The 28,000-nt window shown below is 38.7% G+C and overlaps 1 protein-coding gene across 2 annotated transcripts; it reads left to right on the plus strand.

The window, feature by feature from the left end:
- On the plus strand, positions 4,567 to 27,844 carry MED30 (mediator complex subunit 30). 2 transcript variants are annotated; one of them, XM_005689137.3, is made up of 4 exons: positions 4,567 to 4,908; positions 11,803 to 11,961; positions 13,905 to 14,006; positions 27,449 to 27,844. In XM_005689137.3, the coding sequence occupies exons 1-4, from the start codon at positions 4,732 to 4,734 to the stop codon at positions 27,542 to 27,544; spliced, it is 534 nt and encodes a 177-aa protein (XP_005689194.2). In that variant the 5' UTR covers positions 4,567 to 4,731; the 3' UTR covers positions 27,545 to 27,844. The 2 variants fall into 2 exon arrangements, with proteins under 2 accessions (XP_005689194.2, XP_017913861.1); XM_018058372.1 differs by lacking the exon at positions 11,803 to 11,961 and having other exon boundaries at positions 4,568 to 4,908.

Genomic DNA, 28,000 nt, shown 5'->3' on the forward strand with positions numbered 1-28,000 from the left:
TAGATACAGCTGCACGTGACAAAAAATGTCCCCAAATAAGAGTTCATTTGAATTCCAGTTGGAAGGAGCAATTGGAGGCTCTCTTCTTTATGTCCACCCCTCAAGCTTTATTGAAGAATAACTGGTATACAAAGAATTGCACACAATTAATGCACACAACTTCGTGAGTTTGGACATATGCATATGCTCATTTTACCATCATCACAATCAAGGTAATAAATGTATTCATCACTCCAGCAATTTCCTTGTGTCCCTTTGTGGTTGTGTGTGTGTGTGTTAAGGATACAATATGAGATTAACCCTCTTAACACATTTTAAAGTATACAATATCTTATTAACTATACTGATTATATTGTACATCACATCTCTGGAACTTTCTAATCTTGCATAACTAACCTTTCTTTATCCATTAGAAACCCCTATAAACTCCCCATAAACCTCTGTCTCCATTTCCTGGTAACCAACATTCTATTGTCTACTTCTATACATTTGACTATTTTAGACCTCTCATATAAGATAAATCACGGCTGCATTTGATCTTCTGTGACTGACTTAATTAACTTATCATAACATCTTGTAGGTCTATCCTTGTTATCACAAAGGATGGAATTTGCTTCTTTTTAAAGGTTGAAATACATGCACGCACCACATTTTATTTATCCATTCATCTGTTGATGACTATTTGGGTCATTTCTACATCCCTGCTACTGTGAATAATGCTGCAATGAACATGGAAATGTAGATATCTCTTTGAAATCCTCATTTAAAGTCTTCTGGATATATACTCAGAAGTGTGATTGCTACATAATATGGTAGTTTTATTTTTAAAGTTTTTGAGGAACCTCCATACTCTTTTCCACAGTGGCTGTTCCAATTCACATTTCTACCACCAGTGCACAAAGGTTCCCGTTTCTCCACATTGTAGCCAACTCTTATCTCTTATCTTTGATAATAGCCATTTTAATAGGTGTGAGGTGATATCTCCTTGTGATTTTGATTTGCATTTCCCTGATGATTTTGATTTGATTTTTTCCATGGACTCTTTGGCCATTTTTACGTCTTCTTTAGAAAAATATCTATTGAGAGCCTCTGTCAAATTTTTAAATTAATTATTTGTCCTTTTGCTACTTAGAGGTATAAGTGCCTATATATTTTGGATATTAGCCCCTTATGTGAATATTATGGTTTGTGAAATATTTTCTCCAATTCCACAGGTTGCCTGTTTGTTTCATTGGTTATCATGCTGTTCAGATGGCTCCCTTCTTTTAGACATAACTGCCAATAGCCTCACGTGTCACCCATGCTTCTAACCCACTGGCTATGACCCGGTAAAACAGCCTTGCCAACATGTAATGAAGACTGAGACACATATTCACCCTGCTGTCTATTAAAATCGGATATTCTGTTGCAGAGGAAAAAGGCAGCATAGCTCCTGGATTGAACACATAGTTGCTATCTCACTTCACCATTTTTTCTACATGATGTCAGGCAAGAATTTTCCACTTAATATTCCCATTCTTTAAATTAAGATACCTCCTTTTACAGCAGGATCTCACACTGTTCACCAAGAGCTCCTTTCTGAAATAACCTGTGCTTCCTGTGGCTTCCATGGTATGATATTACCTTGATTTTCCTTCAATCTCTCAGACGATTGTCAACTTTGTTATTATGGCCTTCTTTTCCTGTTTATGTCCCCTGATATTCCTATTGCCTCTGTCCTGGGACAACTTTATTCCTTACTTCTCACTTTACCTATTTCTTCTCACTGTTACACATGTGAACACATTTATTGAATACTTATGCTTTGAAGTATAAGTACTTTATATTCAGAATCTCACTTAATACTATCAACAATCCCAAAAGTTTCCCATCATGTGAAATGCCGGGCTGGATGAAGCACAAGCTGGAATCAAGATTGCCAGGAGAAATATCAATAATCTCAGATATGCAGATGACACCATCCTTATATTGTCACCTTGCTTATTTAACTTCTATGCAGAGTATATCATGAGAAACGCTGGGCTGGAAGAAGCACAAGCTGGAATCAAGATTGCTGGGAGAAATATCAATAACCTCAGATATGCAGATGACAACATGCTTATGGCAGAAAGCGAAGAGGAACTAAAAGGCCTCTTGATGAAAGTGAAAGAGGAGAGTGAAAAAGTTGGCTTAAAGCTCAACATTCAGAAAACAAAGATCATGGCATCTGGTCCCATCACTTCATGGGAAGTAGATGGGGAAATAGTGGAAACAGTGTCAGACTTTAGTTTTGGGGCTCCAAAATCACTGCAGATGGTGATTGCAGCCATGAAATTAAAAGAGGCTTACTCCTTGGAAGGAAAGTTATGACCAACCTAGATAGCATATGGAAAAGCAGAGACATTACTTTGCCAAAAAAGGTCCGTCTAGTCAAGGCTATGGTTTTTCCAGTAGTCATGTATGGGTGTGAGAATTGGACTGTGAAGAAAGCTGAGCACTGAAGAATTGGTGCTTTTGAACTGTGGTGTTGGAGAAGACTCTTGAGAGTCCCTTGGACTGCAAGGAGATCCAACCAGTCCATTCTAAAGGAGATCAGTCCTGGGTGTTCTTTGGAGGGAATGATGCTAAAGCTGAATGATGCTCCAGTACTTTGGCCACCCCATGGGAAGAGTTGACTCATTGGAAAAGACTGTGATGCTGGGAGGGATTGGGGGCAGGAGGATTAGGGGATGACAGAGGATGAGATGGCTGGATGGCATCACTGACTCAATGGACATGAGTTTGAGGGAACACCAGGAGCTGGTGATGGACAGGGAGGCCTGGCGTGCTGCATTCATGGGGTGGCAAAGAGTCAGACACAACTGAGCGACTGAACTGACTGAAAGAACTAAAAAACTTTATTGAAAGTGAAAAAGTTGGCTTAAAACTCAACATCAACAAAAGGAAGATCATGGCATCTGGTCCCATCACTTCATGCAAATAGATGGGGAAACAATGGAAACAGTGACAGACTTTATTTTCTTGGGCTCCAAAATCACTTCAGATGGTGACTGCAGCCATGAAATTAAAAGACACTTGGTAAAATAAATAAATAAATAAATAAAATAAATAAAAGACACTTGGTCCTTGGAAGAAAAACTATGAACAACTTGTGTGTGTATGTGTGTGTGTTAGTCGCTCAGTTGTGTCCGACTCTTTGCGACCCTATAGATTGTAGCCCATCAGGCTCCTCTGTCCGTGGGGTTCTCCAGGCAAGAATACTGGATTGGGTTGCCATTTCCTTCTCCAGGAGATCTTCCCGACCCAGGGATTGAACCCTGGTCTCCTGCATTACAGGTGGATGCTTTACCATCCGAGCTACTAGGGAAGCCCATGAACAACTTAGACAGTATATTAAAAAGCAGAGACATTACTTTGCCAACAAAGGTCCATCTAGTCAAAGCTATGGTTTTTCCAGTAGTTATGTATGGATGTGAGAGCTGGACTATAAAGAAAGCTGAGCACCAAAGAACTGATGCTTTTGAACTATGGTGCTGGAGAAGACTCTTGAAGAGTCTCTTGGACTGCAAGGAGATCCAACCATTCTGTCCTAAAGGAAATCATCCCTGAATATTTATTGGAAGGACTGATGCCTGAGCTGAAGCTCCAATACTGTGGCCACCTAACGCAAAGAACTGACTCACTGGAAAAGACCCTGATGCTGGGAAAGGTTGAAGGCAGGAGGAGAAGGAGACGACAGAGGATGAGATGGTTGGATGTCACCGACTGGATGGACATGAGTCTGAGCAAGCTCCAGAAGTTGGTGATGGACAGGAAAGTCTGGCCACAGTCCATGGGGTCTCAAAGAGTCGGACACGACTGAGAGACAACTGAACTGATGGTTACTCCAGACTTTACATGGACGCTGATGTGATTTGTCCACAGTTGGGCAGTGCTAACTTTGAATATTAGTCCAGGATATCTGGTGTGTGTGAATAAAACAAGGAGAAGTCAGAAAGAAAACAGACTGAAAATTATATATAACATAGTGCCAAAGTGACAAAAGGGAAGGAAGTGGAGGAATTGTGTGCCATGAGAGACAGAAGTGTTAACTTTATACTTTCCGTGATCAGGAAACCTTGTCAAATAAACGGACTTTTTAGCAGGAAACAACAACAGGTGGGAAATTAGTATCATGTCACAGTGAAGCTTGGAATATCAAAAACTCAAATTTCAGGTCTTCAGTTGCAAGTTGTTTGTGACGAAACACGTCGAACTACCCCCTCTGAGTCTGCCTTCTAGTTGTGAAAGGAAAGTAATACTACAAACTTCGTAGGCTCGTGACAAGGCAATAATCAGCAAGGAAATTAACGCGAATTCAGAGTTCTATTAAGAATTTTAACCACTGGCTCAGACTGGGAAACGAACTGTGGGAAAGGCCACCTGCCTTCCACCGTGCACACCGCCCCCTCTGTCTGGAGTGCACCCGGTGATTGGCTGCTCAACACGTCCGACCCGACCCGCCCGCGCGTCCAGTCCAATCCCAGTCGTCCTTGAACCACAGGTTCCCAGGGACCAGCCGAGTGGGCGGGCCCTGTGACGTCTGACGGCGCGCCACGTCACCGTGGCGGAAGTGGCGGCCGCTGTTTTGAAATCAGACCGCCCGAGTCTCACAAGCTCCTACTTAAGCCGAGGCCTGAGGTCGAGCAGCGTCGGGGGGACATCCCCGACACCTATCCTCCAGCCCTGCTGACCTGACGCCGCTGCCACGCCATGTCCACCCCTCCGTTGGCGGCGTCGGGGATGGCGCCCGGGCCCTTCGCCGGGCCCCAGGCCCAGCAGGCGGCCCGAGAGGTTAACACTGCATCGCTCTGCCGAATCGGGCAGGAGACGGTCCAAGACATCGTGTACCGCACCATGGAGATCTTCCAGCTCCTGAGGAACATGCAGGTGGGAAGGAGGGCGGGCCCCGCTCCGGGGCGTGCTTGGAGAAAGCGAGGGGCTTCTGAGAGGGAAGGAGCAGCTGGTTTAATTGTTACCTGGGGTCCCTCGGCGTCGATGCGGCGGCCCTGGGCAATCCACGAGTATGGGGTCGCCCCCATTTACATTCAGAAGTGTTCCCCGATAAAGTGTCTGTCCCCAAGATGTGAAGGTGATGTTTTGCAGACCAGATTTCTGAAAAGGATGAAGCCGCATTTTCTAGATTCCACCAGGTTCTGTAGGCTCTAGGCGAACTCTTGTATCTTTCAAGGTATAGGTGGGCCTCACTCCTCCACGCTCTTTGGGTTATTTTAATCTCATATTTTTCCACAGAATACTTTGTGATGGTTCAAGGAGTTGAATTCAGATTCTGCTAACCATTTTTGCTAAACAGCTTTATTTTGGTATAACTGATTCCCAATACAATGCATTTATTCAAAGTTTTGACACGTGTACTTGTGAAACCAACGTCCGTCACCCCACAGTTCCCTCTGTGGAGAAGTGAGCACATTCTCGTGTCCCTTTTAAATCTTTACTTCTGGCTCTCCATCCACAGGCAGTCTCTCTTTTGCTTTCTGGCATCATAGCTAGTTGGCATTTTCTAGAGTTTCATACACATGAAATCATACACTATGATTGGTGGGGGGGCGCGGATCTGGCTTCTTTCACTCAACAAATATCAATAGGTCATTCCTTTTCATTGCTGAACAGTATTCTATTGTATGAATATATCACAATTAGTGTATCTGTTGATGGCCATTTGGTTTGTATCCACTTTGGAGCTATTATAAATAATACTTCTGAGTGTTCAGCTACAAATGTTTATGTGAACATGTGTTTCATTTCTCTTGAGTAGGTAGATGCCTAGGCATGGAATTTCTGGGTTATGAGGGAAATGACTGATTACCATTTTAAGAAACTTTTCCAAAAGTTTCCTCGTCCTTGCCAGTAGTTGTTAGTGTCTTTCTTTTTCCTTTTTTTTGGAATTGTATGTCTTTCTGTTTCATCAGTACTTTCTCCCAGCCTGTGGCATGTCTTTTTATTCTCTTCACATTGTCTTTTGAAGAACAGATATTTTAAATTTTGATGAAATCCAATTTATTGATTTGTCCTTTTACAGATTTTGGGTTTTGGTGCCATACTCTTTCCCTAACCCAAAGATTTCTTATGTTTTCTTCTGAAGTTTTATAGTCTTAGGTTTTACATTTAGGTCTATGATCCACATGGAGTTACTTTCTTAAAATAATGATAGATATGGATCTGTCTTTTTTTTTTTTTTTTTTTTTGCATTTGGATATCATGTCATTCCAGCACCATTTTCCTATTTTACTAACCCATTTTTAAGGCTTATCTTACTACTGTGTGATGTGGATATCATTCTTGTTTTATGGATGAGGATTCTATGGCTCTGAGAGGTGAAATGACAGAGGTGATAGTCAGTGTAGGGTAAATTTGAAACCAGGTCCTCAGACGCTTAGAACTTTGAAACTGTTATTTCAGCTGGTACACTAAATAAGTGTTTAGTTGTGTTTTATTGCCTTTTTAAATAAAATGGTTGGGGTATTTTTCCTCTTGATTCTAGAAGTAGTACAACTGTACGGAAATATTGTAAGACCCTGTTAATAAGCCACTGTGAGATAAAAAGGGAATCCAAGAGGAGATATGAAATCTTTGGCAATTATTTTAAAAATTTACAGATTAAAATGTAAAATGATTAAAATACAAATTAAATGCTCTCTCAGAATTTAGCAATTATTTATTTTTAAGCTGCTGTATTGGACTAGTAGAGCTAATAGCTAACATGTATCAAATACTTTCCTTAGTCAGGTACATTGTTATAATAACAGTTCTAAGAAGTATTTTTATCTCTATTTTACAATTAAGGAAACTGAGACTTAAAGAAAGTAGAATTTACTCAACATCATGTAGGACTGGTAGCTTTTTCTACTAACCTCTTTATTATACTAACTTGCTATCAACAGTTTATATTATGAACAGAGAGCTAATACACATCCATGACTGACAGTGAAAGAACTGAACTCTCAAAAGATACTATCAATAACTAGATTACATGTGGACATATATTCAAAGCCAATTTGTAAGGACTACAATAACTATTCCTTTGTGCTTGTGAATTCTGTGTTTTAACTCACTAAGACCCTTTGGGCCATATCATCATCGGCTGTAAATTAAGCAACAGTGTGCTCCTTAATTTATAGAAAGCTGGGAGGAGAAGTGATACAAACAAGACTACATATAAACTATTTGTTAATACATTTTTAAGTTCAAATTTTTAAAATTACCTTCTTTATTATTAATCCAGAAGCATGACGTGCCATAAATACCAACTTCTGAGGTTATTTCTGAGCATTGGTTTTAGAGAAGTCCGTCTTTATTAGTTGTCCTTTAGCCTCTTGAGAATCTGATGGAAACTATAGGCTCTCTTCTGAGAAGACTGCACATATAAAGAAACATTCTGAATAAAATTTCATGGGGCTAACAGATGTCTCCCTCCAAATCACTAGAACCTAGGTTGATTCACTGCATGGAAAAGTATTGCTTTGGTTCTATTTGTTATGCTTTAAATCTTACCTTTTTTAAAAAAATATAAAATATATTCTGAATTCAGAAATGAAAAGGGACATTACAGTGAACATTCCTCCTCCTCTGCTACCTGTCTAACCTCTCTCCCCAGTTCATTTCAGTCACTCAGTCATGTCTGATTCTTTGCGACCCCATTGAATGCAGCATGCCAGGCTTCCCTGTCCATCACCAGTTCCCGGAGCTTGCTCAAACTCATGTGCATCCAGTCGGTGATGCCATCCAACCATCTCATCCTCTGTCGTCCCCTTCTTCTCCTACCTTCAGTCTTTCCCAGCATCAGGGGAATGAGTGAGTCAGTTCTTCATATCAGGTGACCAAACTATTGGAGTTTCAGCTTCAGCATCAGTCCTTCCAGTGAGTATTCAGGACTGATTTCCTTTAGGATGGACTGGTTGGATCTCCATGCAGATGATCCTTGGATCATGTTTATTCAGTTCAGTTCAGTTGCTCAGTCGTGTCCGACTCTTTGCGACCCCATGAATCGCAGCACGCCAGGCCTCCCTGTCCATCACCAACTCCCAGAGTTCACTCAGACTCGTGTCCATCGGGTCAGTGATGCCATCCAGCCATCTCATCCTCTGTCATCCCCTAATCGTCCTGCCCCCAATCCCTCCCAGCATCAGAGTCTTTTCCATTGAGTCAACTCTTCGCATGAGGTGGCCAAAGTACTTGAGTTGCAGCTTCAGCATCATTCCTTCCAAAGAAATCCCAGGGCTGATCTCCTTCAGAATGGACTGGTTGGATCTCCTTGCAGTCCATGGGATTCTCAAGAGTCTTCTCCAACACCACAGTTCAAAAGCATCAATTCTTTTGTGCTCAGCTTTTAAATACAAAACATACTCTTACACATGTGTACTATACTAAATAGAGATAGAAATGTGCGTATGACTCTTTGTGACCCCATGAATCGCAGCACGCCAGGCCTCCCTGTCCATGACCAACTCCCGGAGTTCACTCAAACTCATGTCCATCGAGTCAGTGATGCCATCCAGCCATCTCATCCTCTGTCGTCCCCTTCTCCTGCTGCCCCCAATACCTCCCAGCATCAGAGTCTTTTCCAATGAGTCAACTCTTCGCATGAGGTGGCCAAAGTATTGGAGTTTCAGCTTTAGCATCAGTCCCTCCAGTGAACACCCAGGACTGGTCTCCTTTAGAATGGACTGGTTGGATCTCCTTGCAGTCCAAGGGATTCTCAAGAGTCTTCTCCAACACCACAGTTCAAAAGCATCAATTCTTTGGTGCTCAGCTTTCTTCACAGTCCAATTCTCACATCCACACATGACCACTGGAAAAACCATAGCCTTGACTAGATGGACCTTTGTTGGCCAAGTAATGTCTCTGCTTTTGAATATGCTATCTAGGTTGATCATAACTTTCCTTCCAAGAAGTAAGCGTCTTTTAATTTCACGGCTGCAATCACCATCTGCAGTGATTCTGGAGCCCCCAAAATAAACTCTGACACTGCTTCCACTGTTTCCCCATCTACTTCCATGAAGTGATGGGACCAGATGCCATGATCTTCATTTTCTGAATGTTGAGCTTTAAGCCAGGCTTTTCACTCTCTTCTTTCACTTTCATCAAGGGGCTCTTTAGCTCCTCTTCACTTTGTCAGAAGGGTGGTGTCATCTGCATATCTGAGGTTATTGATATTTCTCCTGGCAATCTTGATTCCAGCTTGTGTCTCTTCCAGCCCAGCACAAAACTCAGCAGTGGTCATAGGACAGGAAAAGGTCAGTTTTCATTCCAATCCCAAAGAAAGGCAATACCAAGGAATGCTCAAACTACCACACAATTGCACTCGTCTCACATGCCAGTAAAGTAATGCTCAAAATTCTCCAAGCCAGGCTTCAGCAATACGTGAACCGTGAACTTCTAAAGCTGGTTTTAGAAAAGGCAGAGGACCCAGAGATCAAATTGCCAACATCTGCTGGATCATCGAAAAAGCAAGAGAGTTCCAGAAAAATATCTATTTCTGCTTTATTGACTATGCCAAAGCCTTTGACTGTGTGGATCACAATAAACTGTGGACAGTTCTGAAAGAGATGGGAATACCAGACCACCTGACCTGCCTCTTGAGAAATCTGTATGCAGGTCAGGAAGCAACAGTTAGAACTAGATATGGAACAACAGACTGTTTCCAAATAGGAAAAGGAGTACGTCAAGGCTGTACATTGTCACCCTGCTTATTTAACTTCTATGCAGAGTACATCATGAGTATCTTCTAGTCTTTATTAAATACAAAATATAGGCAAAGTGTATAGTATCTACAATGTAGGTACAAAAAAATGTAGTACCATAATAGTACAAAAAAATGTGATACCATAATAAAGGTATAGCCTGCTTCTGTATGTAAAGTGTAATTATTATATTTCTTATTGTCACCCAAACAAGAAAGCAGTGACCCTTTGAAAATTTTTTCTTATTTTTTAATGTTTTGAAAGTTCATAAATTGAAAGATCATGAGAAATCCCACATAGTATTGTGGAGGGTGAACTCTCAATGCTTTTGTCCTTTAAACTGTTTTCACTAATTGAGTCTTTGATACTTTAACCCTTCTCTTTGAGATATCATGTGCAGAATGTTTTAATGCTTGAAAATTTCCAAAAATCCTAATATTATAAAAAACTAATTTCAAAGAATTTTAAAAGATCCATCTCCTTAAGTTATAAACCATAACATTATAGGAAATTTAGAAATGAGATAAAAGAAGAAAATCAATTATTAAGCCTATCTTCCTATTACATCTTTTATGAACTATTATTACCTTTTAATAACTATATATATATATAACTACGTATATGCCTTTGGTCTTTTTTTTTTCCCCCTCCGTATTTATGGTTTTACCTACTTGGAACAATAGTGGCTCTTATTTTCTTTCTTCTCTGAACACTGTATCAGGCTTTTTTTGATTCCTACCTCAGCTGTTTAGAAAAGAAAAAAAGGATGAAGTGAGGTTTAGAAAAGACTGGATTGATCTTCTAGCTATTAGACATTAGTTGGACTTTTGATTTTAAGTCACTTTATAATCCCTACGATAAGTGTATGAATTAGTGATTTTAATGAAATTACCTTGTATACTAGAAACCATGGTACAAACTTTGTTAATTCTAGTTTTAGGATAATTTCACAGATCAAATTGTGGGAATAAAATATTGTAAAGATGTACACAGATAGGAAGATTTTGTAAGTTTCAGCACTGCACAAAATGTGCATTTAGTTGTAAGTAGTAGTCAGTTTTTCCATTTACGTGTGATTTTTGTCATTTCAGTATGTATCTTGGCTTCTTTTGGTAAAATTCCTGAATTAAAAATATATAAGCATCCAAGACAGTTATGATCGTAGCAGTTATTTGCAATAATTTATTAATAATTTTCAAGTACAGATTGATTTGTTACTATATATTGCCTGCTATTGATTTCTTTTTAAAGTAAAACTTTTGGTGACAGCTTTATGTTTTAATGCATGCCTGCTGCTGCTGCTGCCGCTAAGTCACTTCAGTCGTATCCGACTCTGTGCGACCCCATAGACGGTAGCTCACCAGGCTCACTTGTCCCTGGGATTCTCCAGGCAAGAACACTGGAGTGGGTTGCCATCTTCTCCAACACGTGAAAGTGAAGTCGCTCAGTCGTGTCTGACTCTTAGCAACCCCATGGACTGCAGCCCACCAGGCTCCTATGTCCATGGCATTTTCCAGGCAAGAGTACTGGAGTGGGGTGCCATTGCCTTCTCTGAATGCATGTCTAGAGCATCTTAATTATAATAGTTAAGGTATCTTGAGATTGTTTTTGCAACAATAGCAGCATACTCTTCTTTTTCTTCTACTGAAAAGTCCTATCTTCATTTTTTTCCTTTTCTTCTTCTTTTCCTTAAAATTGTATTTTGAGTTGTTTGAATTCAGCTTCTGGTTGAGTTCAGCACCTTGCTGCTTTTACATTATCTTAAGTGATATTAAAATTGTATATTCTTTTTAGTTATAATATAAAGCTGTGGTATAAATATAATCAAAAGTGAGAGGCAGAAAGCATTTCAGCTGATCAGAAAGGCTTATCACAAAGTCTTATAGAACTGCTTGACAGTATGCTAAGGAGCTAATTAATAAATGAGCATATATTACTGTTAAATTCTTAAAGTTGCACTTGATTCATTGTCAGGAACAGCTGGCTTTTATGCATTGCTCAAAGACTGTTTCTGTTTGTTAGCTTTGCTTAAAGAAAATCTTGATTTTCATTACTTTATGTTTTGGGGTTTTTGTCCGAGAAGCTGCCAAATGGTGTCACTTACCATACTGGAACATACCAAGACCGGTTAGCAAAACTACAGGATCATCTTCGCCAACTTTCTATTCTCTTCAGGAAGCTGAGATTGGTCTATGATAAATGCAATGAAAACTGCGGAGGGATGGATCCCATTCCAGTGGAGGCAAGTTTTAGTGGTCAAGGGAGGGTGAATGTAAGAGGCTTAGGACATTTGTAATTTTTTCCCTTTTTCTCTTCTATTTTCACAGTATTTCCAGATTTTGATCATACTGGTTTCACTTTTGACTAGAAAAGATGAAATTGTGAGATATATGTGTGTGTGTATATATATAGAACTGTCTTTTCATGTTGATAATTTCTTGCAGACTTTAGCATCCAGGCTGATAGTGAATTTTTGTTGTTGGGGGAGATTATCGGAGATTATCTGTGGCAACTTCTATTATTGCTCTCAGTGTCTCATTTTAATTAAGTCAGTGCATGATGTCTTAGTAGACATTTTAATAGTATTGTAAAATACTTTTACAGTGGTTTTCATGTAAGTTCTTTATGGATAAAAGGTTATAACCATTTTTTATCATTATTAAATTATCTTAGTAGAATCACTCTAGTTTTTAAATATATTTATTTAAGTTTAATCTTGGGTCATAGGTATATTTTAGTTAATCAGGTATACGGTTATTTTTATAGGTGGTCCTTTCCTATTGACAAGTGATAATCTCTGCCAGCAGAGGTAGCTGGTGGCAGGGAGTGGGGTTAGATGTTCTCTCACTCTATATAAAGAATAGTTTCATGTCATCAGTGCTTGCTTATTTGAGTGAGCAGCATATATGGGGTGAACAGGGAAAGAGTAAACTGCAATACAGCCTGAAAAAAAAGTGGTCAGAGATGTGGAGGGTCAGAAATATGGTGGACTCTGACAGAGGCTGCAGAAAAGTCAAGGAAAATAAGGAATGAAAACTGTCCAGCAGATTTTACTAGAGGAAATTTGTTGGTACATTTGGTCGGAGCTTTGGTGGAAAGATAGCAACAGAAGTCAGATCACAGTGAGCTGAAGATTAAACAGAAAGTAAGGAACTGAAGCCAAAAAGTGGATATCCATCTTTCAAGAAGCTTAGACTAAAAACAAAAGAAGAAAGCAGTAGGTGGTAGGAGGGATAGAGTTTGGGTCCCCGCCTCCCGCCCCTTCCAAATGGGAGAACTTGTTTAGATGAAAATGGAAGAAAACAGTCAGGTGAGGTCAGGGGAAATTAGGGAAGTCAGGAGGGCAGAGGAATCAGTGTACAGGAATGAAGACTAAATGTATTTGAGATGAAGGATCACTGTCTGCATTTGGAGAGAGGAAAGGAAGAAAGTAGTTGTGGATGTAGGCAAATTTATATTTGTCCCAAGAATTCACAGAAGTTCGGCCAGATTGATTACTGGTTATACTAGTTACTTACCTCTGTCCTATTCCTGCATTGGTGATATAAGATGGAAGAGACAAGCCTCTGGTGACTCTCTAAGGGGTTTCATCAAACAAATGTCATCACAAATCTATACATATCTAATTATAATTCTGCTGGAAGTTTCATTGCTATATAAACTTTTTCTCTTACAAAAAAACTTTCTCCCAAATATAAGACATCTAGAAATCTACATAGACACTTTGATAACAAGTAAATCACAAGTATATTATATATGTCCATGAAGTTCCTTTCTTTCTAGTATAGATCAAGGCAGCCTATTCTAGCTGAATGGACATAAAGTACTTAAGGGTAGGACTTGTATCTTATTTGGCATTATTTTTGCAGTGTCTGCTCACCCAGTGTCTGCAAATTAAATATTTGCTGATCGACTGAGTAGGACATTACTTAATTACATGTGACAACTAATTTTGCTAAAAGGACTGTTTTTCAAAAGAAACCCAAAAAGCAAATGTACAGAACTTATTGAAATGATATATACTTCTAATGCTTTTATTTTAGGCCATCACTTGAATTAAAATGTATTTTTGTACTGTTAAGATAAAAGTGTAAAATTGATCTTAATTGGATGATTATCTATGCCAGTATAATTGGAAATTGCGTGTCATATCTTTGACTTTTAACTTGTGTCTGTCACTCTCAGCAACTTATTCCATATGTGGAAGAAGATGGCTCAAAAGATGACCGGGCTGGCCCACCTCGTTTTGCTAGTGAAGAGAGGCGAGAAATTGCGGAAGTCAATAAAGTGAGTTGCTAGTCTGTATGTCTTACATTTCTGAATTATTGATAAAAATTAAAAGGGAGTCTATGTAACGCAAAAACATAATTTGGACCTGAAGTTGTTTCTGTGGCAAATTTAACCTACTTAAGAGTACAACCCCAAACTCAGAGGTAAACAGAAATGCCATCTAGTCAGTCAGAAGATCCCAGAATTCAGGCAGTAAAGCTCTTGGAAAGGCCTCATAGGCACTCTGTCACGACCCAGTTACATTTTCTTTTCCAGGCAGAATTGTAGCTCTCTAGGTTACAGCATTATTTGGAGCAGCAAATGATAATACTTTACAAGTAGGAGATGTGAATGTCTCAACAGCTGAATAAGAAATTGAGAGTTATCAAGTTGCCCCATCCCACCCTTCACCCTACAAAAGTTCCTAACTTGAATTTATTGCTGAGTACTTTCAGAAGTTCAGAAGATAATGTTCAGATAGTTCTCTTGAAACACAGGGAAATAAGGGGTGTTGTCGGTCCATTCTGGGATAGAAGCATGGCTAACAAATAGCACACAAAATAAAACTACCAGCCTTGGTGCTTTACTTAAAAATAAGTGGCCCCACCTCCTGCCTCACTCCTGAAATTCTTAATGCTAGTTAATAGAATTCATCAGGACATTAATCTACCACAGCCAAAGAGGGTTTTCTGAGGTAGAGGAGGATGACTTAGTTTACTTATATAAGGTCTGTAGGCCAGATTGAAAAAAATTGTTTTTCCTCAGATCTAGAAGACATTTGATAGACTTAAAATGTTGCTGACTCAAAGAATGCTTAAAATTATTAATGTGATAGTCTTAAAAAAAGAATGTTTAATCTCAAATATGTAGTCAACATTTTTCATAGAAATGAAATACAGAACTAGTCATATTGCTGCTGCTGCTGCTGCTAAGTTGCTTCAGTCGTGTCCGACTCTGTGTGACCCTATAGATGGCAGCCCACCAGGCTCCCCCACCCACGGGACTCTCCAGGCAAGGGTTGCCATTTCCTTCTTCAAAGCATTCATGCATGCTGAGTCACTTCAGCTGTGTCCGACTCTGTGCTACCCCATGGACAGCAGCCCACCAGGCTCCTCTGTCCATGGGATTCTCCAGGCAAGAATACTGGAGTGGGTTGCCATTTCCTTCTCCAGTCATATTAAAAACAGGCAGAAAATAAGATGCCTTATACTACTGTATTTGATGCTATTTTAGAAATTATAGCCAGTGAAACAACCTTTATGAAGCAAAAGTTATTATATACAAATTTGTTAAGTTTGTTAAGGTAGTACATAACATTATAGCTTAAGCTTCTGCAGCTCAAAGCAGCTCACTGATTAACAAGTAGAGGCAGTAAGTATTTGATAAAAGAGCTTAAAGATTTATACCATTTTCCTATAATGTTATAAACCAGTTAGATTATAAGATCCTATTCACAGTTGCAACAACAAATATTAAGTAGTTAGGATTTCCATAATATATGAGACTAAACTTAATATATATAAAAGGATTATTTTTTGGTAAAACTTTTTATGTTATATTGGAGTATAGCTGATTAACAATGTTATGATAGTTTCAGGTGAACAGCAAAGGGACTCAGCCATACTTACACATGTATCCATTCTCCCCCAAACTGCCCTCCCATTCCGGCTGCCACATACCATTGAGCAGAATTCCATGTGCTGTACAGTAGGTCCTTTTTGTTATCCATTTTAAATATAGAAGTGTATACATGTCCAACACAAACTCCCTAACTGTCCCTTCCCAAGAAAAATCCCAAATAAAGAACCTAATCTTATACCTAAAGTGACTAGAGAAAGATCAGATAAAACCTAATGTTAGTAGAAGGAAAGAAACCATAAAGATCACAGCAGAAATAAATGAAATAGAGACAAAGAAAACAATTGCAAAGATGAATGAAACTAAAAGCTGGTACTTTGAAAAGATAAACAGAATTCATAAACCCCTAGCCAGACTCATAAAGAAATTTTGAACAGTTGAAAAAACACATGACATTCTTACGTGGGCAATAACTACTCTAAAAATGCCAGTCTTGATTATTTCATAGTTTTTTATTTATTTTTTAATTCAAAGATAATTGCTTTACAGAATAGTGTTAGTAACACTCCAAGTACAAATGTGAATTCTCTTGAAATTGCACAAAATAGTAAGGTTTTAGTGCAATACCAATCAAAAAACAAACAAAAAATTGGAACTTTTTTCCTTGAGAGCATACTCAAATACATATAATAAAAAAAATTCCAGTAAGAATAATAAAACGAACAGACTCTTTGCTTTAAAAATTAAAATGTTAGATGAAGCATATTATAAAAACAATAATTAAGTGTGAAATACTGGCATAAGAACAGATTCAATTCAGTTCAGTCATTCAGTTGTGTCTGACTCTGTGACCCTGTGAACTTCAGCATGCCAGGCCTCCCTGTCCATCACTCAAACTCATATCCATTGAGTCTGTGATGCCATCCAACCATCTCATCTTCTGTCATCCCCTTCTCCTCCCACCTTCAGTCTTTTCCAGCATCAGGGTCTTTCCCAATGATTCAATTCTTTGCATCAGGTGGCCAAAGTATTGGGAGTTTCAGCTTCAACATGAGTCCTTCCAATGAATATTCAGGGCTGATTTCCTTTAGAATGGACTGGTTGGATCTCCTTGCAGTCCAAGGGACTCTCAAGAGTCTTCTCCAACACCACAGTTCAAAAGCATCAATTCTTCGGCGCTCAGCTTTCTTTATATTCTAACTCTCACATCCATTGGAATGAAAACTGACATTTTCCAGTCCTGTGGCCACTGCTGAGTTTTCCAAATTTGCTGGCATATTGAGTGCAGCACTTTCACAGCATCATCTTTCAGGATTTGAAATAGCTCAGCTGGAATTCCATCACTTCCACTACCTCTGTTCGTAGTGATATGTCCTAAGGCCCACTTGACTTCGCATTCCAGGATGTCTGGCTCTAAGTGGGTGATCACACCATCATGGTTATCTGGGTCGTGAAGATCTCTTTTGTATGGTTCTTCTGTGTATTCTTGCAACCTTTTCTTAATATCTTCTGCTTCTGTTAGGTCCATACCATTTATATCCTTTATTGAGCGCATCTCTGCACGAAATGTTCCTTTGGTATCTCTAAATTTCTTGAAGGGATCGCTAGTCTTTCCCATTCTATTGTTTTCCTCTATTTCTTTGCATTGATCACTGGGGAAGGCTTTCTTATCTCTCTTTGGTGTTCTTTGGAACTCTGTATTCAAATGGGTATATCTTTCCTTCCCTTTGCTTTTCACTTCTCTTCTTTTCACAGCTATTTGTAAGGCCTCCTCAGACAACCATTTTGCTTTTTTGCATTTCCTTTTCTTGGGGACTGTCTTGATCCATGTCTCCTGTACAGTGTCACGAACCTCCGTCCATAGTTCAGAAAGAATGAACAGACGGAGCCAAAGCAAAAACACCATCCAGTTTTAGATGTGAATGGTGATAGAAGCAAAGTCCGATGCTATAAAAAGCAATACTGCATAGGAACCTGGAATGTTAGGTCCTGAATCAAGGCAAATTGGAAGTGGTCAAACAGGAAATGGCAAGAGTGAATATCAACATTTTAGGAATCAGGAAACTAAAATGGACTGGAATGGGTGAATTTAACTCAGATGACCACTGTATCTACTACTGGGGGCAAGAATCCCTTAGAAGAAATGGAATAGCCATCATGGTCAACAAGAGTCCAAAATGCAATACTTGGATGCAGTCTCAAAAATGACAGAATGATCTCTGTTCATTTCCAAGGCAAACCATTTAATATCACAGTAAACCAAGTCTATGCCCTAACCAGTAATGCTGAAGAAGCTGAAATTGAATGGTTCTATGAAGACCTACAAGACCTTCTAGAACTAACACCCAAAAAGATATCCTTTTCATTATAGGGGACTGGAATACAAAAGTAGGAAGTCAAGAAATACTTGGAGTAATAGGCAAATTTGGCCTTGGAGTACAGAACAAAGTAGGGCAAAAGCTAATAGGGTTTTGCAAGAGAACACACAGTCATAGCAAACACCCTCTTCCAACAACACAAGAGAAGACTCTACACATGGACATCACCAGATGGTCAATACTGAAATCAGATTGATTACATTCTTTGAAGCCAAAGGTGTAGAAGCTCTATACAGTCAGCAAAAACAAGACCAGGAGCTGACTGGCTCAGATCTTGAACTCCTTATTGCCAAATTCAGACTTAAATTGAAGAAAGTAGGGAAAACCACTAGACCATTCAGGTATGACCTAAATCAAATCCCTTACAGTTATACAGACAGATTAGTGAAATAATATTCAGAAAAACTGTCTTACTATTATATTAATATATGAGAATTTAATATGACATAAGAGGGATTATGTGGAAAATTAGTCTTTAAAAATAGACACTTTGGGGGAAATTTAGCTAGTTTTTACATTACACCATGTGTCAAAATGAATTTCAGAGTTGAAAATAAGACTTGTAAAACAAAATATTAGAAAACTAAAAGAAAAATATATATAAAAACTCAGTAAAAAAATGATTTTTCTAAAATAACATTTAAGAAAATTTTATGAGGTAGACTACATTAAGAATATTTTCAGCAAATTTAACAGTAATAAGCATAAAGAATTTACAGTAGTGATTAGGAGGGGAAACTTTTAAGTTAAATCTTGAAGAGTAAGTGGTGTTTGGTAGTCCAGAGAGATGAGACATCCATATATTAAGAAGTGTTATATGTTTCTGTTGATAATCTTATATATTAGTTCACAATGGATATGTTCTATTATTTTTCTCTGTAGTAAGGATATTACGAAATGTATAGGTAAATAAAACACCATCATGATGATAACGTTGATTTCAGAATGCTACTTGTGACTTAAATATAGTTTGTTCTCTAACCTAGAAGATATTATGATATTTTGGTGGGGCAGGGGAGAGAAAAGCTTCAGGATGAGATCATTTCTCTAAAGATAAGTTTCATTTCACTTCCTATTTCTCTAAGTTTCTCCCTTTTTCTAATATGATTTTGAAATAGCCTATTCTATGGAGGAGTCTGGTGGGGAACAGTCCATGGGGCCGCAAAGAGTCAGACATGACTGAGCGACTTCACTTTCACTTTCTTTTCAAATAATCTGAATATAGTAATTCCTTGACAGTGTGTAATCAAAACATTCTTACTAGCTAGAATTTTGTGAAGTTTAAGGTAAGGATATAATTGATACAAAGCAGTTGACATGTAAAAGTATTTCTCCATATTAGGATGTAGGTCTCTTTATGGTCTCTGTCTGGGACCCACCTACCTCTTTCCTTCCCTCCAATTCTTTCAGTGTGGTTATGTCATAATTGGGATTCAGTAAATATTCTGTGTTCATATTATTATGGCACATAGATACTGTTTATTGCTAAACCACGTAGGAAACCAGAGTTATATTTCCTTGAACAATTTTTTGTTTTCCTAGAGTTAATAGTTCTGTAATTTTGAAAAATTTTGATTAGTTCTTTATGCATCTGTGGGAGCAGCTCAGTACTGTTTCCCAACTTTCCAGCATCAAATTATCAGCTGACTTATAGGTTTGTTCCCCCCATTCCACCCTGCCCCCAGAATCCTCTGTCTTGCTGGGGCGATCTTGCTAGGTCTGAATTGAATGCTCACTAAGCCTGGTATTCAACTACTGTCCTAGGGCCTTTCCTTCACCTCTTCAGTTAATTTTACTATCTCCTCAGCCTCCCATCTTCCTCTTTCTTGGTTTATTTCCTCCCTTGTTTGTAAGGTTCATACAGTGGCTTCTTCAGGAGAAATATAGGGAAGGGAATGGCAAACCACTTCAGTATTCTTGCCTTGAGAACCCCATGAACAGTATGAAAAGGCAAAATGATAGGATACTGATAGAGGAACTCTCCAGGTCGGTAGGTGCCCAATATGCTACTGGAGATCAGTGGAGAAATAACTCCAGAAAGAATGAAGGGATGGAGCCAAAGCAAAAACAATACCCAGTCGTGGATGTGACTGGTGATAGAAGCAAGATCCAATGCTGTAAAGAGCAATATTGCATAGGAACCTGGAATTTTGGATCCATGAATCAAGGCAAATTAGAAGTGGTCAAACAGGAGATGGCAAGAGTGAACGTCAACATTCTAGGAATCAGCGAACTAAAATGGACTGGAATGGGTGAATTTAACTCAGATGACCATTATATCTACTACTGTGGGCAAGAATCCCTTAAAAGAAATGGAGTAGCCATCATGGTCAACAAGAGAGTCTGAAATACAGTACCTGGATGCAATCTTAAAAATGAGAGAATGATCTCTGTTCGTTTCCAAGGCAAACCATTCAATATCATGGTAATCCAAGTCCATGCCCCAACCAGTAACACTGAAGAAGCTGAAGTTGAACGGTTCTATGAAGACCTACAAGACCTTCTGGAACTAACACCCAAAAAAGATGTCCTTTTCGTTTTAGGGGACTGGAATGCAAAAGTAGGAAGTCAAGAAACATCTGGAGTAACAGGCAAATTTGGCCTTGGAATATGGAATGAAGCAGGTCAAAGACTAATAGAGTTTTGCCAAGAAGATGCACTGGTCATAGCAAACACCCTCTTCCAACAACACAAGAGAATACTCTACACATGGACATCACCAGATGGTCAACACCGAAATCAGATTGTTTATATTCTTTGCAGCCAAGATGGAGAAGCTCTATACAGTCAGCAAAAACGACCAGGAGCTGACTGTGGCTCAGATCATGAACTCCTTATTGCCAAATTCAGACTTAAATTGAAGAAAGTAGGGAAAACCACTAGACCATTCAGGTATGACCTAAATCAAATCTCTTATGATTATACAGTGGATTGAGAAATAGATTTAAGGGACTAGATCTGATAGAGTGCCTGAAGAACTATGGACGGAGGTTCGTGACATTGTACAGGAGATGGATCAAGATCATCCCCATGGAAAAGAAATGTAAAAAATGAAAATGGCTATCTCGGGAGGGCTTACAATAGCTGTGAAAAGAGAGAAGCAAAAAGTAAAGGAGAAAAGGAAAGATATAAGCATCTGAATGCAGAGTTCCACAGAATAGCAAGGAGAGATAAGAAAGCCTTCCTCAGCGATCATGCAAAGAAATAGAGGAAAACAACAGAATGGGAAAGACTAGAGACCTCTTCAAGAAAATTAGAGATACCAAGGGAACATTTTATGCAAAGACAGGCTCGATAAAGGACAGAAATGGTATGGACCTAACAGAAGCAGAAGATATTAAGAAGAGGTGGCAAGAATACACAGAACAACTGTACAGAAAAGATCTTCATGACCAAGATAATCACAATGGTGTGAACACTCACCTAGAGCCAGATATCCTGGAATGTGAAGTCAATTGGGCCTTAGAAAGCATCACTATGAACAAAGCTAGTGGAGGTGATGGAATTCCAGTGGAGCTATTTCAAATACTGAAAGGTGATGCTGTGAAAGGGCTGCACTCAATATGCCAGCAAATTTGGAAAACTCAGCAGTGGCCACAGGACTGGAAAAGGTCAGTTTTCATTCCAATCCCAAAGAAAGGCAATGCCAAAGAATGCTCAAACTACCAGACAATTGCACTCATCTCACACGCTAGTAAAGTAATGCTCAAAAATCTCCAAGCCAGGCTTCAGCAATATGTGAACTGTGAACTCCCTGATGTTCAAGCTGTTTTTAGAAAAGGCAGAGGAACCAGAAATCAAATTTCCAACATCCGCTGGATCATCGAAAAACCAAGAGAGTTCCAGAAAAACATCTCTTTCTGCTTTACTGACTATGCCAAAGCCTCCTACTGTGTGGATCACAATAAACTGTGGACAATTCTGAAAGAGATGGGAATACCAGACCACCTGACCTGCCTCTTGAGAAATCTATATGCAGGTCAGGAAGCAATAGTTAGAACTGGACATGGAACAACAGACTGGTTCCAAATAGGAAAAGGAGTATGTCAAGGCTGTATATTGTCACCCTGCTTATTTAACTTATATGCAGAGTGCATCATGAAAAACGCTAGGCTGGAAGAAGCACAAGCTGGAATCAAGATTGCCGGGAGAAATATCAATAACCTCAGACATGGATATGACACCACCCTTATGGCAGAAAGTGAAGAGGAACCAAAAAGCCTCTTGATGAAAGTGAAAGAGGAGAGGGAAAAAGTTGGCTTAAAGCTCAACATTCAGAAAACGAAGATCATGGCATCTGGTCCCATCACTTCATGGGAAATAGATGGGGAAACAGTGGAAACAGTGTCAGACTTTATTTTGGGGGGCTCCAAAATCACTGCAGATGTTGACCGCACTCATGAAAGTAAAAGACGCTTACTCCTTGGAAGGAAAGTTATGACCAACCTAGACAGCATATGGAAAAGCAGAGACATTAATTTGCCAACAAAGGTCCGTCTCGTCAAGGCTATGGTTTTTCCAGTAGTCATGTATGGATGTGAGAGTTGGACCGTGAAGAAAGCTGAGCATGGAATAATTGCTGCTTTTGAACTGTGGTGTTGGAGAAGACTCTCGAGAGTCCCTTGGACTGCAAGGAGATCCAACCAGTCCATTCTAAAGGAGATCTGGGTGTTCTTTGGAAGGACTGCTGCTAAAGCTGAAACTCCATTACTTTGGCCACCTCAGGCGAAGAGTTGACTCATTGGAAAAGACTCTGATGCTGGGAGGGATTGGGGGCAGCAGGAGAAGGGGACGACAGAGGATGAGATGGCTGGATGGCATCACTGACTCAATGGACATGAGTGTGAGTGAACTCTGGGAGTTGGTGATAGACAGGGAGGCCTGGCATGCTGCAATTCATGGGTGGCAGAGTCGGACACGACTGAGCGACTGAACCGAACTGAAGGTTTTAGTCTTTGCGTATCTGTCCAGTTGATTGTTCGCTGCATATAAAATTATATGTTGTAAATTAATTTCCCTCAGAAATTAAAATGTGTTCTTCCTTAATCTTCTCATATGGCATTTGGTAGATTTTTAAAAGTCTAGTTATAAATATTTTTAGGCTTTGTGAGACATGGTTATCCTGTTCTGATGTAAAAACCATCCTCAGTTCACGGGCCTTACAAAAACAGGTTACGTGCCATCGTTTGTCAACCCCTGTCTATTATGTTTTGTTGTCTTTGTAGATGGAGGATCAAAGATCTGTGGAGCTTCGGATGCTTAAACATGAGCCATTTCTATTTGGGAGTGAGGCACTAAGACACTAATCACAGGCTTTGTGAATTGGCTTTCATCATAGCAAGATTGGAAACAAGCTGGCTTTTTTCTTTGAGGGAACCCCAAGGATCATTTGCTGAGATTTTTTTCTTTAGGGCTGTTCAGAATCTTCCAGTGTCCTACACAGAGGGATAGTCTCCTGTCTTCTTGCCTTCTGTGCTGGTGGCACTGAATCCTGGAATCCCCAGCTATTTGGTTCATAAGAAACAAACCTGGTTCCCTCAAAGGGGGAGTGGGTACGGAACTCTGGAGAGGGGACTCAGTCCCGTGTTGGTGAGAAGTAGGAATGAGCAGCCTAGGCTCTTGCTTGTTTCTGTAGCTCTTCGCTTCCAGCTTTCGTCCCCAGGCCTCACAGCAGACTTTGCGGTGGCACTTGCCTCCAGTTCTCCATGGAGGATCAGCCATTCTCAGTGGCATCCTTCTGGGTGGTACAGTGGTTTCCCCCCATGTCATTTCTCATTCCTGTCATTTACTATTCCCCTTCTATGCCCCACCTTAAAATGTGCCACCTGGTATCTACTATTGTCTCCTTTCTGATCATTTTTCTCCATGGGAATTTATAGCCTTTTCATTCCCCTCCTGCCATTTTATTAGGGTTTGAGAGAAAAAAAAGAAACGTGTTTAGTCCACAGTGTGTATCTGCAGTAAGTTTATTTCACTACACAAAATAGTATTTCTGAAGGTTTATTTAGTTTTGGAATAAAAGCCCATATTTTAAATTCTGTTCCCATTTCTACTTCAGGCATTTGAGAACACTTTTTGATTTTGATTAAACCATTTGAATCTGTTGAATTTGCTGTTGTATGTGCTTCTGGCTTTGGGGTAAAACTTGTTTCATTTAACATGGTATTGAACTGAAGATTATTACAAAAAGGAAAGAATCCATTAAATGTTTTAAATTAAACAGATTTAAAGCTTAGCCCTGTATTTCCATTGGAAAAAAAAATTTAAAGAGAATTTAGAGAGAAAGTATCTTCTCTTGAGTGGCGGTAGAAGTATTCATTTGATTGGCCTCATAGCTCTCTCTTACTCCTGGAAATTGTCAGTCTAATTTGAGGAAAGACTGAAGAACTAAGTGATAAACAGAGACCAAAAAAAAGGCTTACTTCACTCTGAATGACACTCTTAAGGTCCATCCTAAAAAGTTTAAAGTTTGGGAAAAAAAAAAAATATATATATATATATATTTATTTTTTTTCCCAAGGGGAGAGGCCTAATATTTGGTTAACTCAAATTGAAATTCCCCTTAAAAAGGCAAAAGAGAATAAAGTTAACAGCTAAAAACCAAAGTGGATTTTTTGACCCAAAAATGTTTTTAACTTATTCCTTAAATAAAGCATCATAAATGTGAATTAAACATAATACATATCCTATTAACCAACTTATCTTATGTATAATTAGTGCTACTAATTATTTTTTCCTTTCCTCCACTTCTTCAAATTTTGTACCTCCCTCCTGGAATATAAGATTAAAATATAATTGAAAAATTATAAAACACTGAGTAAACTCATGATCAATTGATATATTTTTCTGCCTTAATGGCACACATACCTGAGTGTTTCTGTGAAAAATGTTTATTTTAAATAACCACCTTCAGATGGTAAAATGTTGGTCTAAGCTAATTACGGGCTTCCCTGGTGGCTTGGTGGTAAAGAATCTGCCTGCCAGTGTAGGATATGTGGGTTCAGTCCCTGGGTCGAGAAGCTCCCCTGGAGAAGGAAATGGCAACCCGTTCTAGTATTCTTGCCTAGGGAATCCCATGGACAGGCTATAGTCCGTGGGGTCACAAAAGAGTCAGACATGACTGAGCGACTAAACAATTTAATTACATAATTACACAGATGCTATTAAAAGTCGAAATATTGTGGTTTGATTTTTCAACCACAGCTGCCCCTTGACCAACACAGGTTTGGATAGTGCAGGTCCACTTACATGCAGATTTTTTTCAGTAAAATACTCAGTACTACACAATCTGCAGCTGACTGAATCTGCAGATGCAGAACCATGGACACAGAGGACAGACTGCTTTGATCAATTGTCACAGCCTTTGGATGAATATTAAATTACATAGTATTACTTAGCATAAACATTTTTTTCAGTACTCTACTTACACATTCACCTGTTAATGTAACAAATTAGGCACAGCTGATGGATTTTGATAATAGCAGCTGTCAACCTCTGTTAAAATCAATCAGTGGCAAGATTGTATATATTAAATCCTGTATCATGTCATGAAAATTTATTTACAGTTTAACCACTAATAAGCATAGCTGTCAGCTTTGGTGTTGATATTTTCATGATGTATTTTGGCCCCAGGTATTTTTTAGTTGCATGCTAATTTTTAAAAATTTAAAACTTGGTGGTCTCTTTGAGACAAACTATCCTAATGCCTTATAATATGGCATTCTTTACATTAAAAATTTTTACTGTTCCCTAAAGTTGAGTATTACCTTGAACATATCCTACCGTTTTTTAGTTCTCTTTATTGTTTGAGTTAATGAAGCTAAATTTTTTAATATCAGAATTTATATTTCCAAGTGAGTATTCTTGAAAGTAGCATTTATTCCATTGATGAAACCATTGTAGGAGCCACTTGTAACCTCTGTTTTGATACTGATTTGAAAGTCTCTTTTTAACCACTCATTAATATAATTTTATTACTTCCAGTTACTGCTTAATGAATACGGAAAATGTGATCACTAAGCTTCTGTCACCAAACTTGGCCTTTCAAGAAGCTGAATACCAAGAGGAATTTCTTCCTCCTCCCTTTTGGCTCCTTTCCTCCTGTTCCCTCTCTGACTCTAGATAGAATATGAACAATTTATTTAATCTCAGTTTGCTCTTCAATAAATCAAAATTAACATTTCTAGGTCTCCTTAAATGAACATGATTATGTATGACTTGATCTAGAGGTATTTTAATGTAGTGTCTTTAAAATTATCTAACTAAATGTATTACTTCCAAATGTAATATTTCCAAGAGGTCACTTAAGAGTAATGATTATTATAACAACTAGTGAACACTTTGAAATTCTCTATTTTGATCTTGTTTTATCGACACAGACATTTACTACATACGATTTGAAGGAAAGATGCTTAATAAGAAGTTGATAAACTGTGGCCTGTTAGAGAGCCAGATCTGGAGATAACAGACACATTCCATGTGCATTCAGGGCATCCAGCAAATCTCAGTTATGAAGAAGATTCTATCAGGGCTGTGGCATCCTGTCTTCAGTTTTCAGAATTAGAAGTAGATTGCACTTCATGCTTAGAGAAATTAGTGACTTCTGCCACGTTTGAAAGATCAATTGCATTTTTATTATACTTTATATTCTCTATTGACAGTTTATGTTCTGTGCCTACCAGTAACATTTGTTGAATGCTTACGTCTACCCACTCCAGTATTCTTGCGTGGAGAATCACATGGACAGAGGAGCCTGGCGGGCTGTTGTCTATGGGGTCTCAAAGAGTCCGACACAACTGAGCAACTGACACTTTGACTTTTAACTCACTTTCACTTACTCGTATGCTAGGCTCACTGCTAACACTTGACGTGAATCAGATCTTTTACTCTCCATAACAACCCTTATGAAATAGGTTCAGTTACTATCCCCATTTTTCTGTTGTGGAAGCTGACGCACAGAGAGATTAAGTAATATTTACTTAGTGAAGGAGCTGAGCGTAAACCCAGAGAACCCAGGCTTTAGGGCTTATATTCTTAACCATTAAGCTACACTGCCTTGTGGAAACCTATATGCTTAGGTTTTGTAATTGAACATTTAGCTTATTTTCTTTAGTGGTTCGAATGGAGGAGGAAAAGGAGGTAGGGGGCTGGAGCCATAGGCTCTGTAGGCTGAATTAGAATTTATTATGCCTTTCAGTGGATGTTTGCAGCCAGAAAAGTATTGAGACCTTCTGCCTTAAGTGCATGCTTAGTCCCTCAGTCGTGTCCAACTCTTTGGGACCGACCGCATGGACTGTAACCCACCAGGCTCCTCTGTCCATGGAATTTTCCAGGCAAGAATACTGGAGTGGGTTGCCATTTCCTACTCCTCCTCTGCCTTAAGGAAGTGTTTAGCTTAATTTCTGTCTGGTTCATTAGAGTTCTGACTTAATGACATTTTAATCTTATATCTTCATGGTCTGTATTTCATGAAACATTTTTTGATAAATTCTTTTGTTTCTGCAGAAACTCAAACAGAAGAATCAACAGCTGAAGCAAATTATGGATCAATTACGAAATCTCATCTGGGATATAAATGCCATGTTAGCAATGAGGAACTAAACTGATATTTAAATTTCCGGCTTTACACGTTATACCGTTTTTTTTCCCCTCAAGTGTTTTTTCCCTTTGAAGATTATTTATCAGCTTTCAGTCTAGTCACTAGAATTAAAGTTTCTATTTTTTACACTGTGGTTTTACAGTAAAGTATTCACTGGTGGTTTTTTAAAAAGCTATTGATTCTGTGAAAGACTATTGTAATACATTTTGATGAGATTTGTTTTTGGTTACTCTTCATGAATTGAATAATTGTTTTTTAAAAGCAAAAATAATTAACTTTTATAAATAAATTTCTAAATTTGATCACTGATTGTTTTGTTCATTTCATTACCTGTTTAGGAGAAAAGTAAAGGTTTAAACATTCTTACAGATGAAAATATCAAGTTCAGTCCATCTGTGGTACAAATTAAACATTAAAGTTACCATTTGAGCTCAATTTAAAAATTATACTTTGAGTCC

This window comes from Capra hircus, chromosome 14 (assembly GCF_001704415.2).
Source record: "Capra hircus breed San Clemente chromosome 14, ASM170441v1, whole genome shotgun sequence".
NCBI classification, from domain to species: domain Eukaryota; kingdom Metazoa; phylum Chordata; class Mammalia; order Artiodactyla; family Bovidae; genus Capra; species Capra hircus.

What these genes read in the sequence shown, in the direction of transcription:
- MED30 (XM_005689137.3), top strand. Translation starts at nt 4,732, where the DNA reads ATGTCCACCCCTCCGTTGGCGGCGTCGGGGATGGCGCCCGGGCCCTTC. An exon ending in AGCTCCTGAGGAACATGCAG is followed by an intron (nt 4,909 to 11,802) that starts GTGGGAAGGAGG and finishes TTGTCCGAGAAG; the next exon opens with CTGCCAAATGGTGTCACTTA. An exon ending in AAATTGCGGAAGTCAATAAA is followed by an intron (nt 14,007 to 27,448) that starts GTGAGTTGCTAG and finishes TTGTTTCTGCAG; the next exon opens with AAACTCAAACAGAAGAATCA.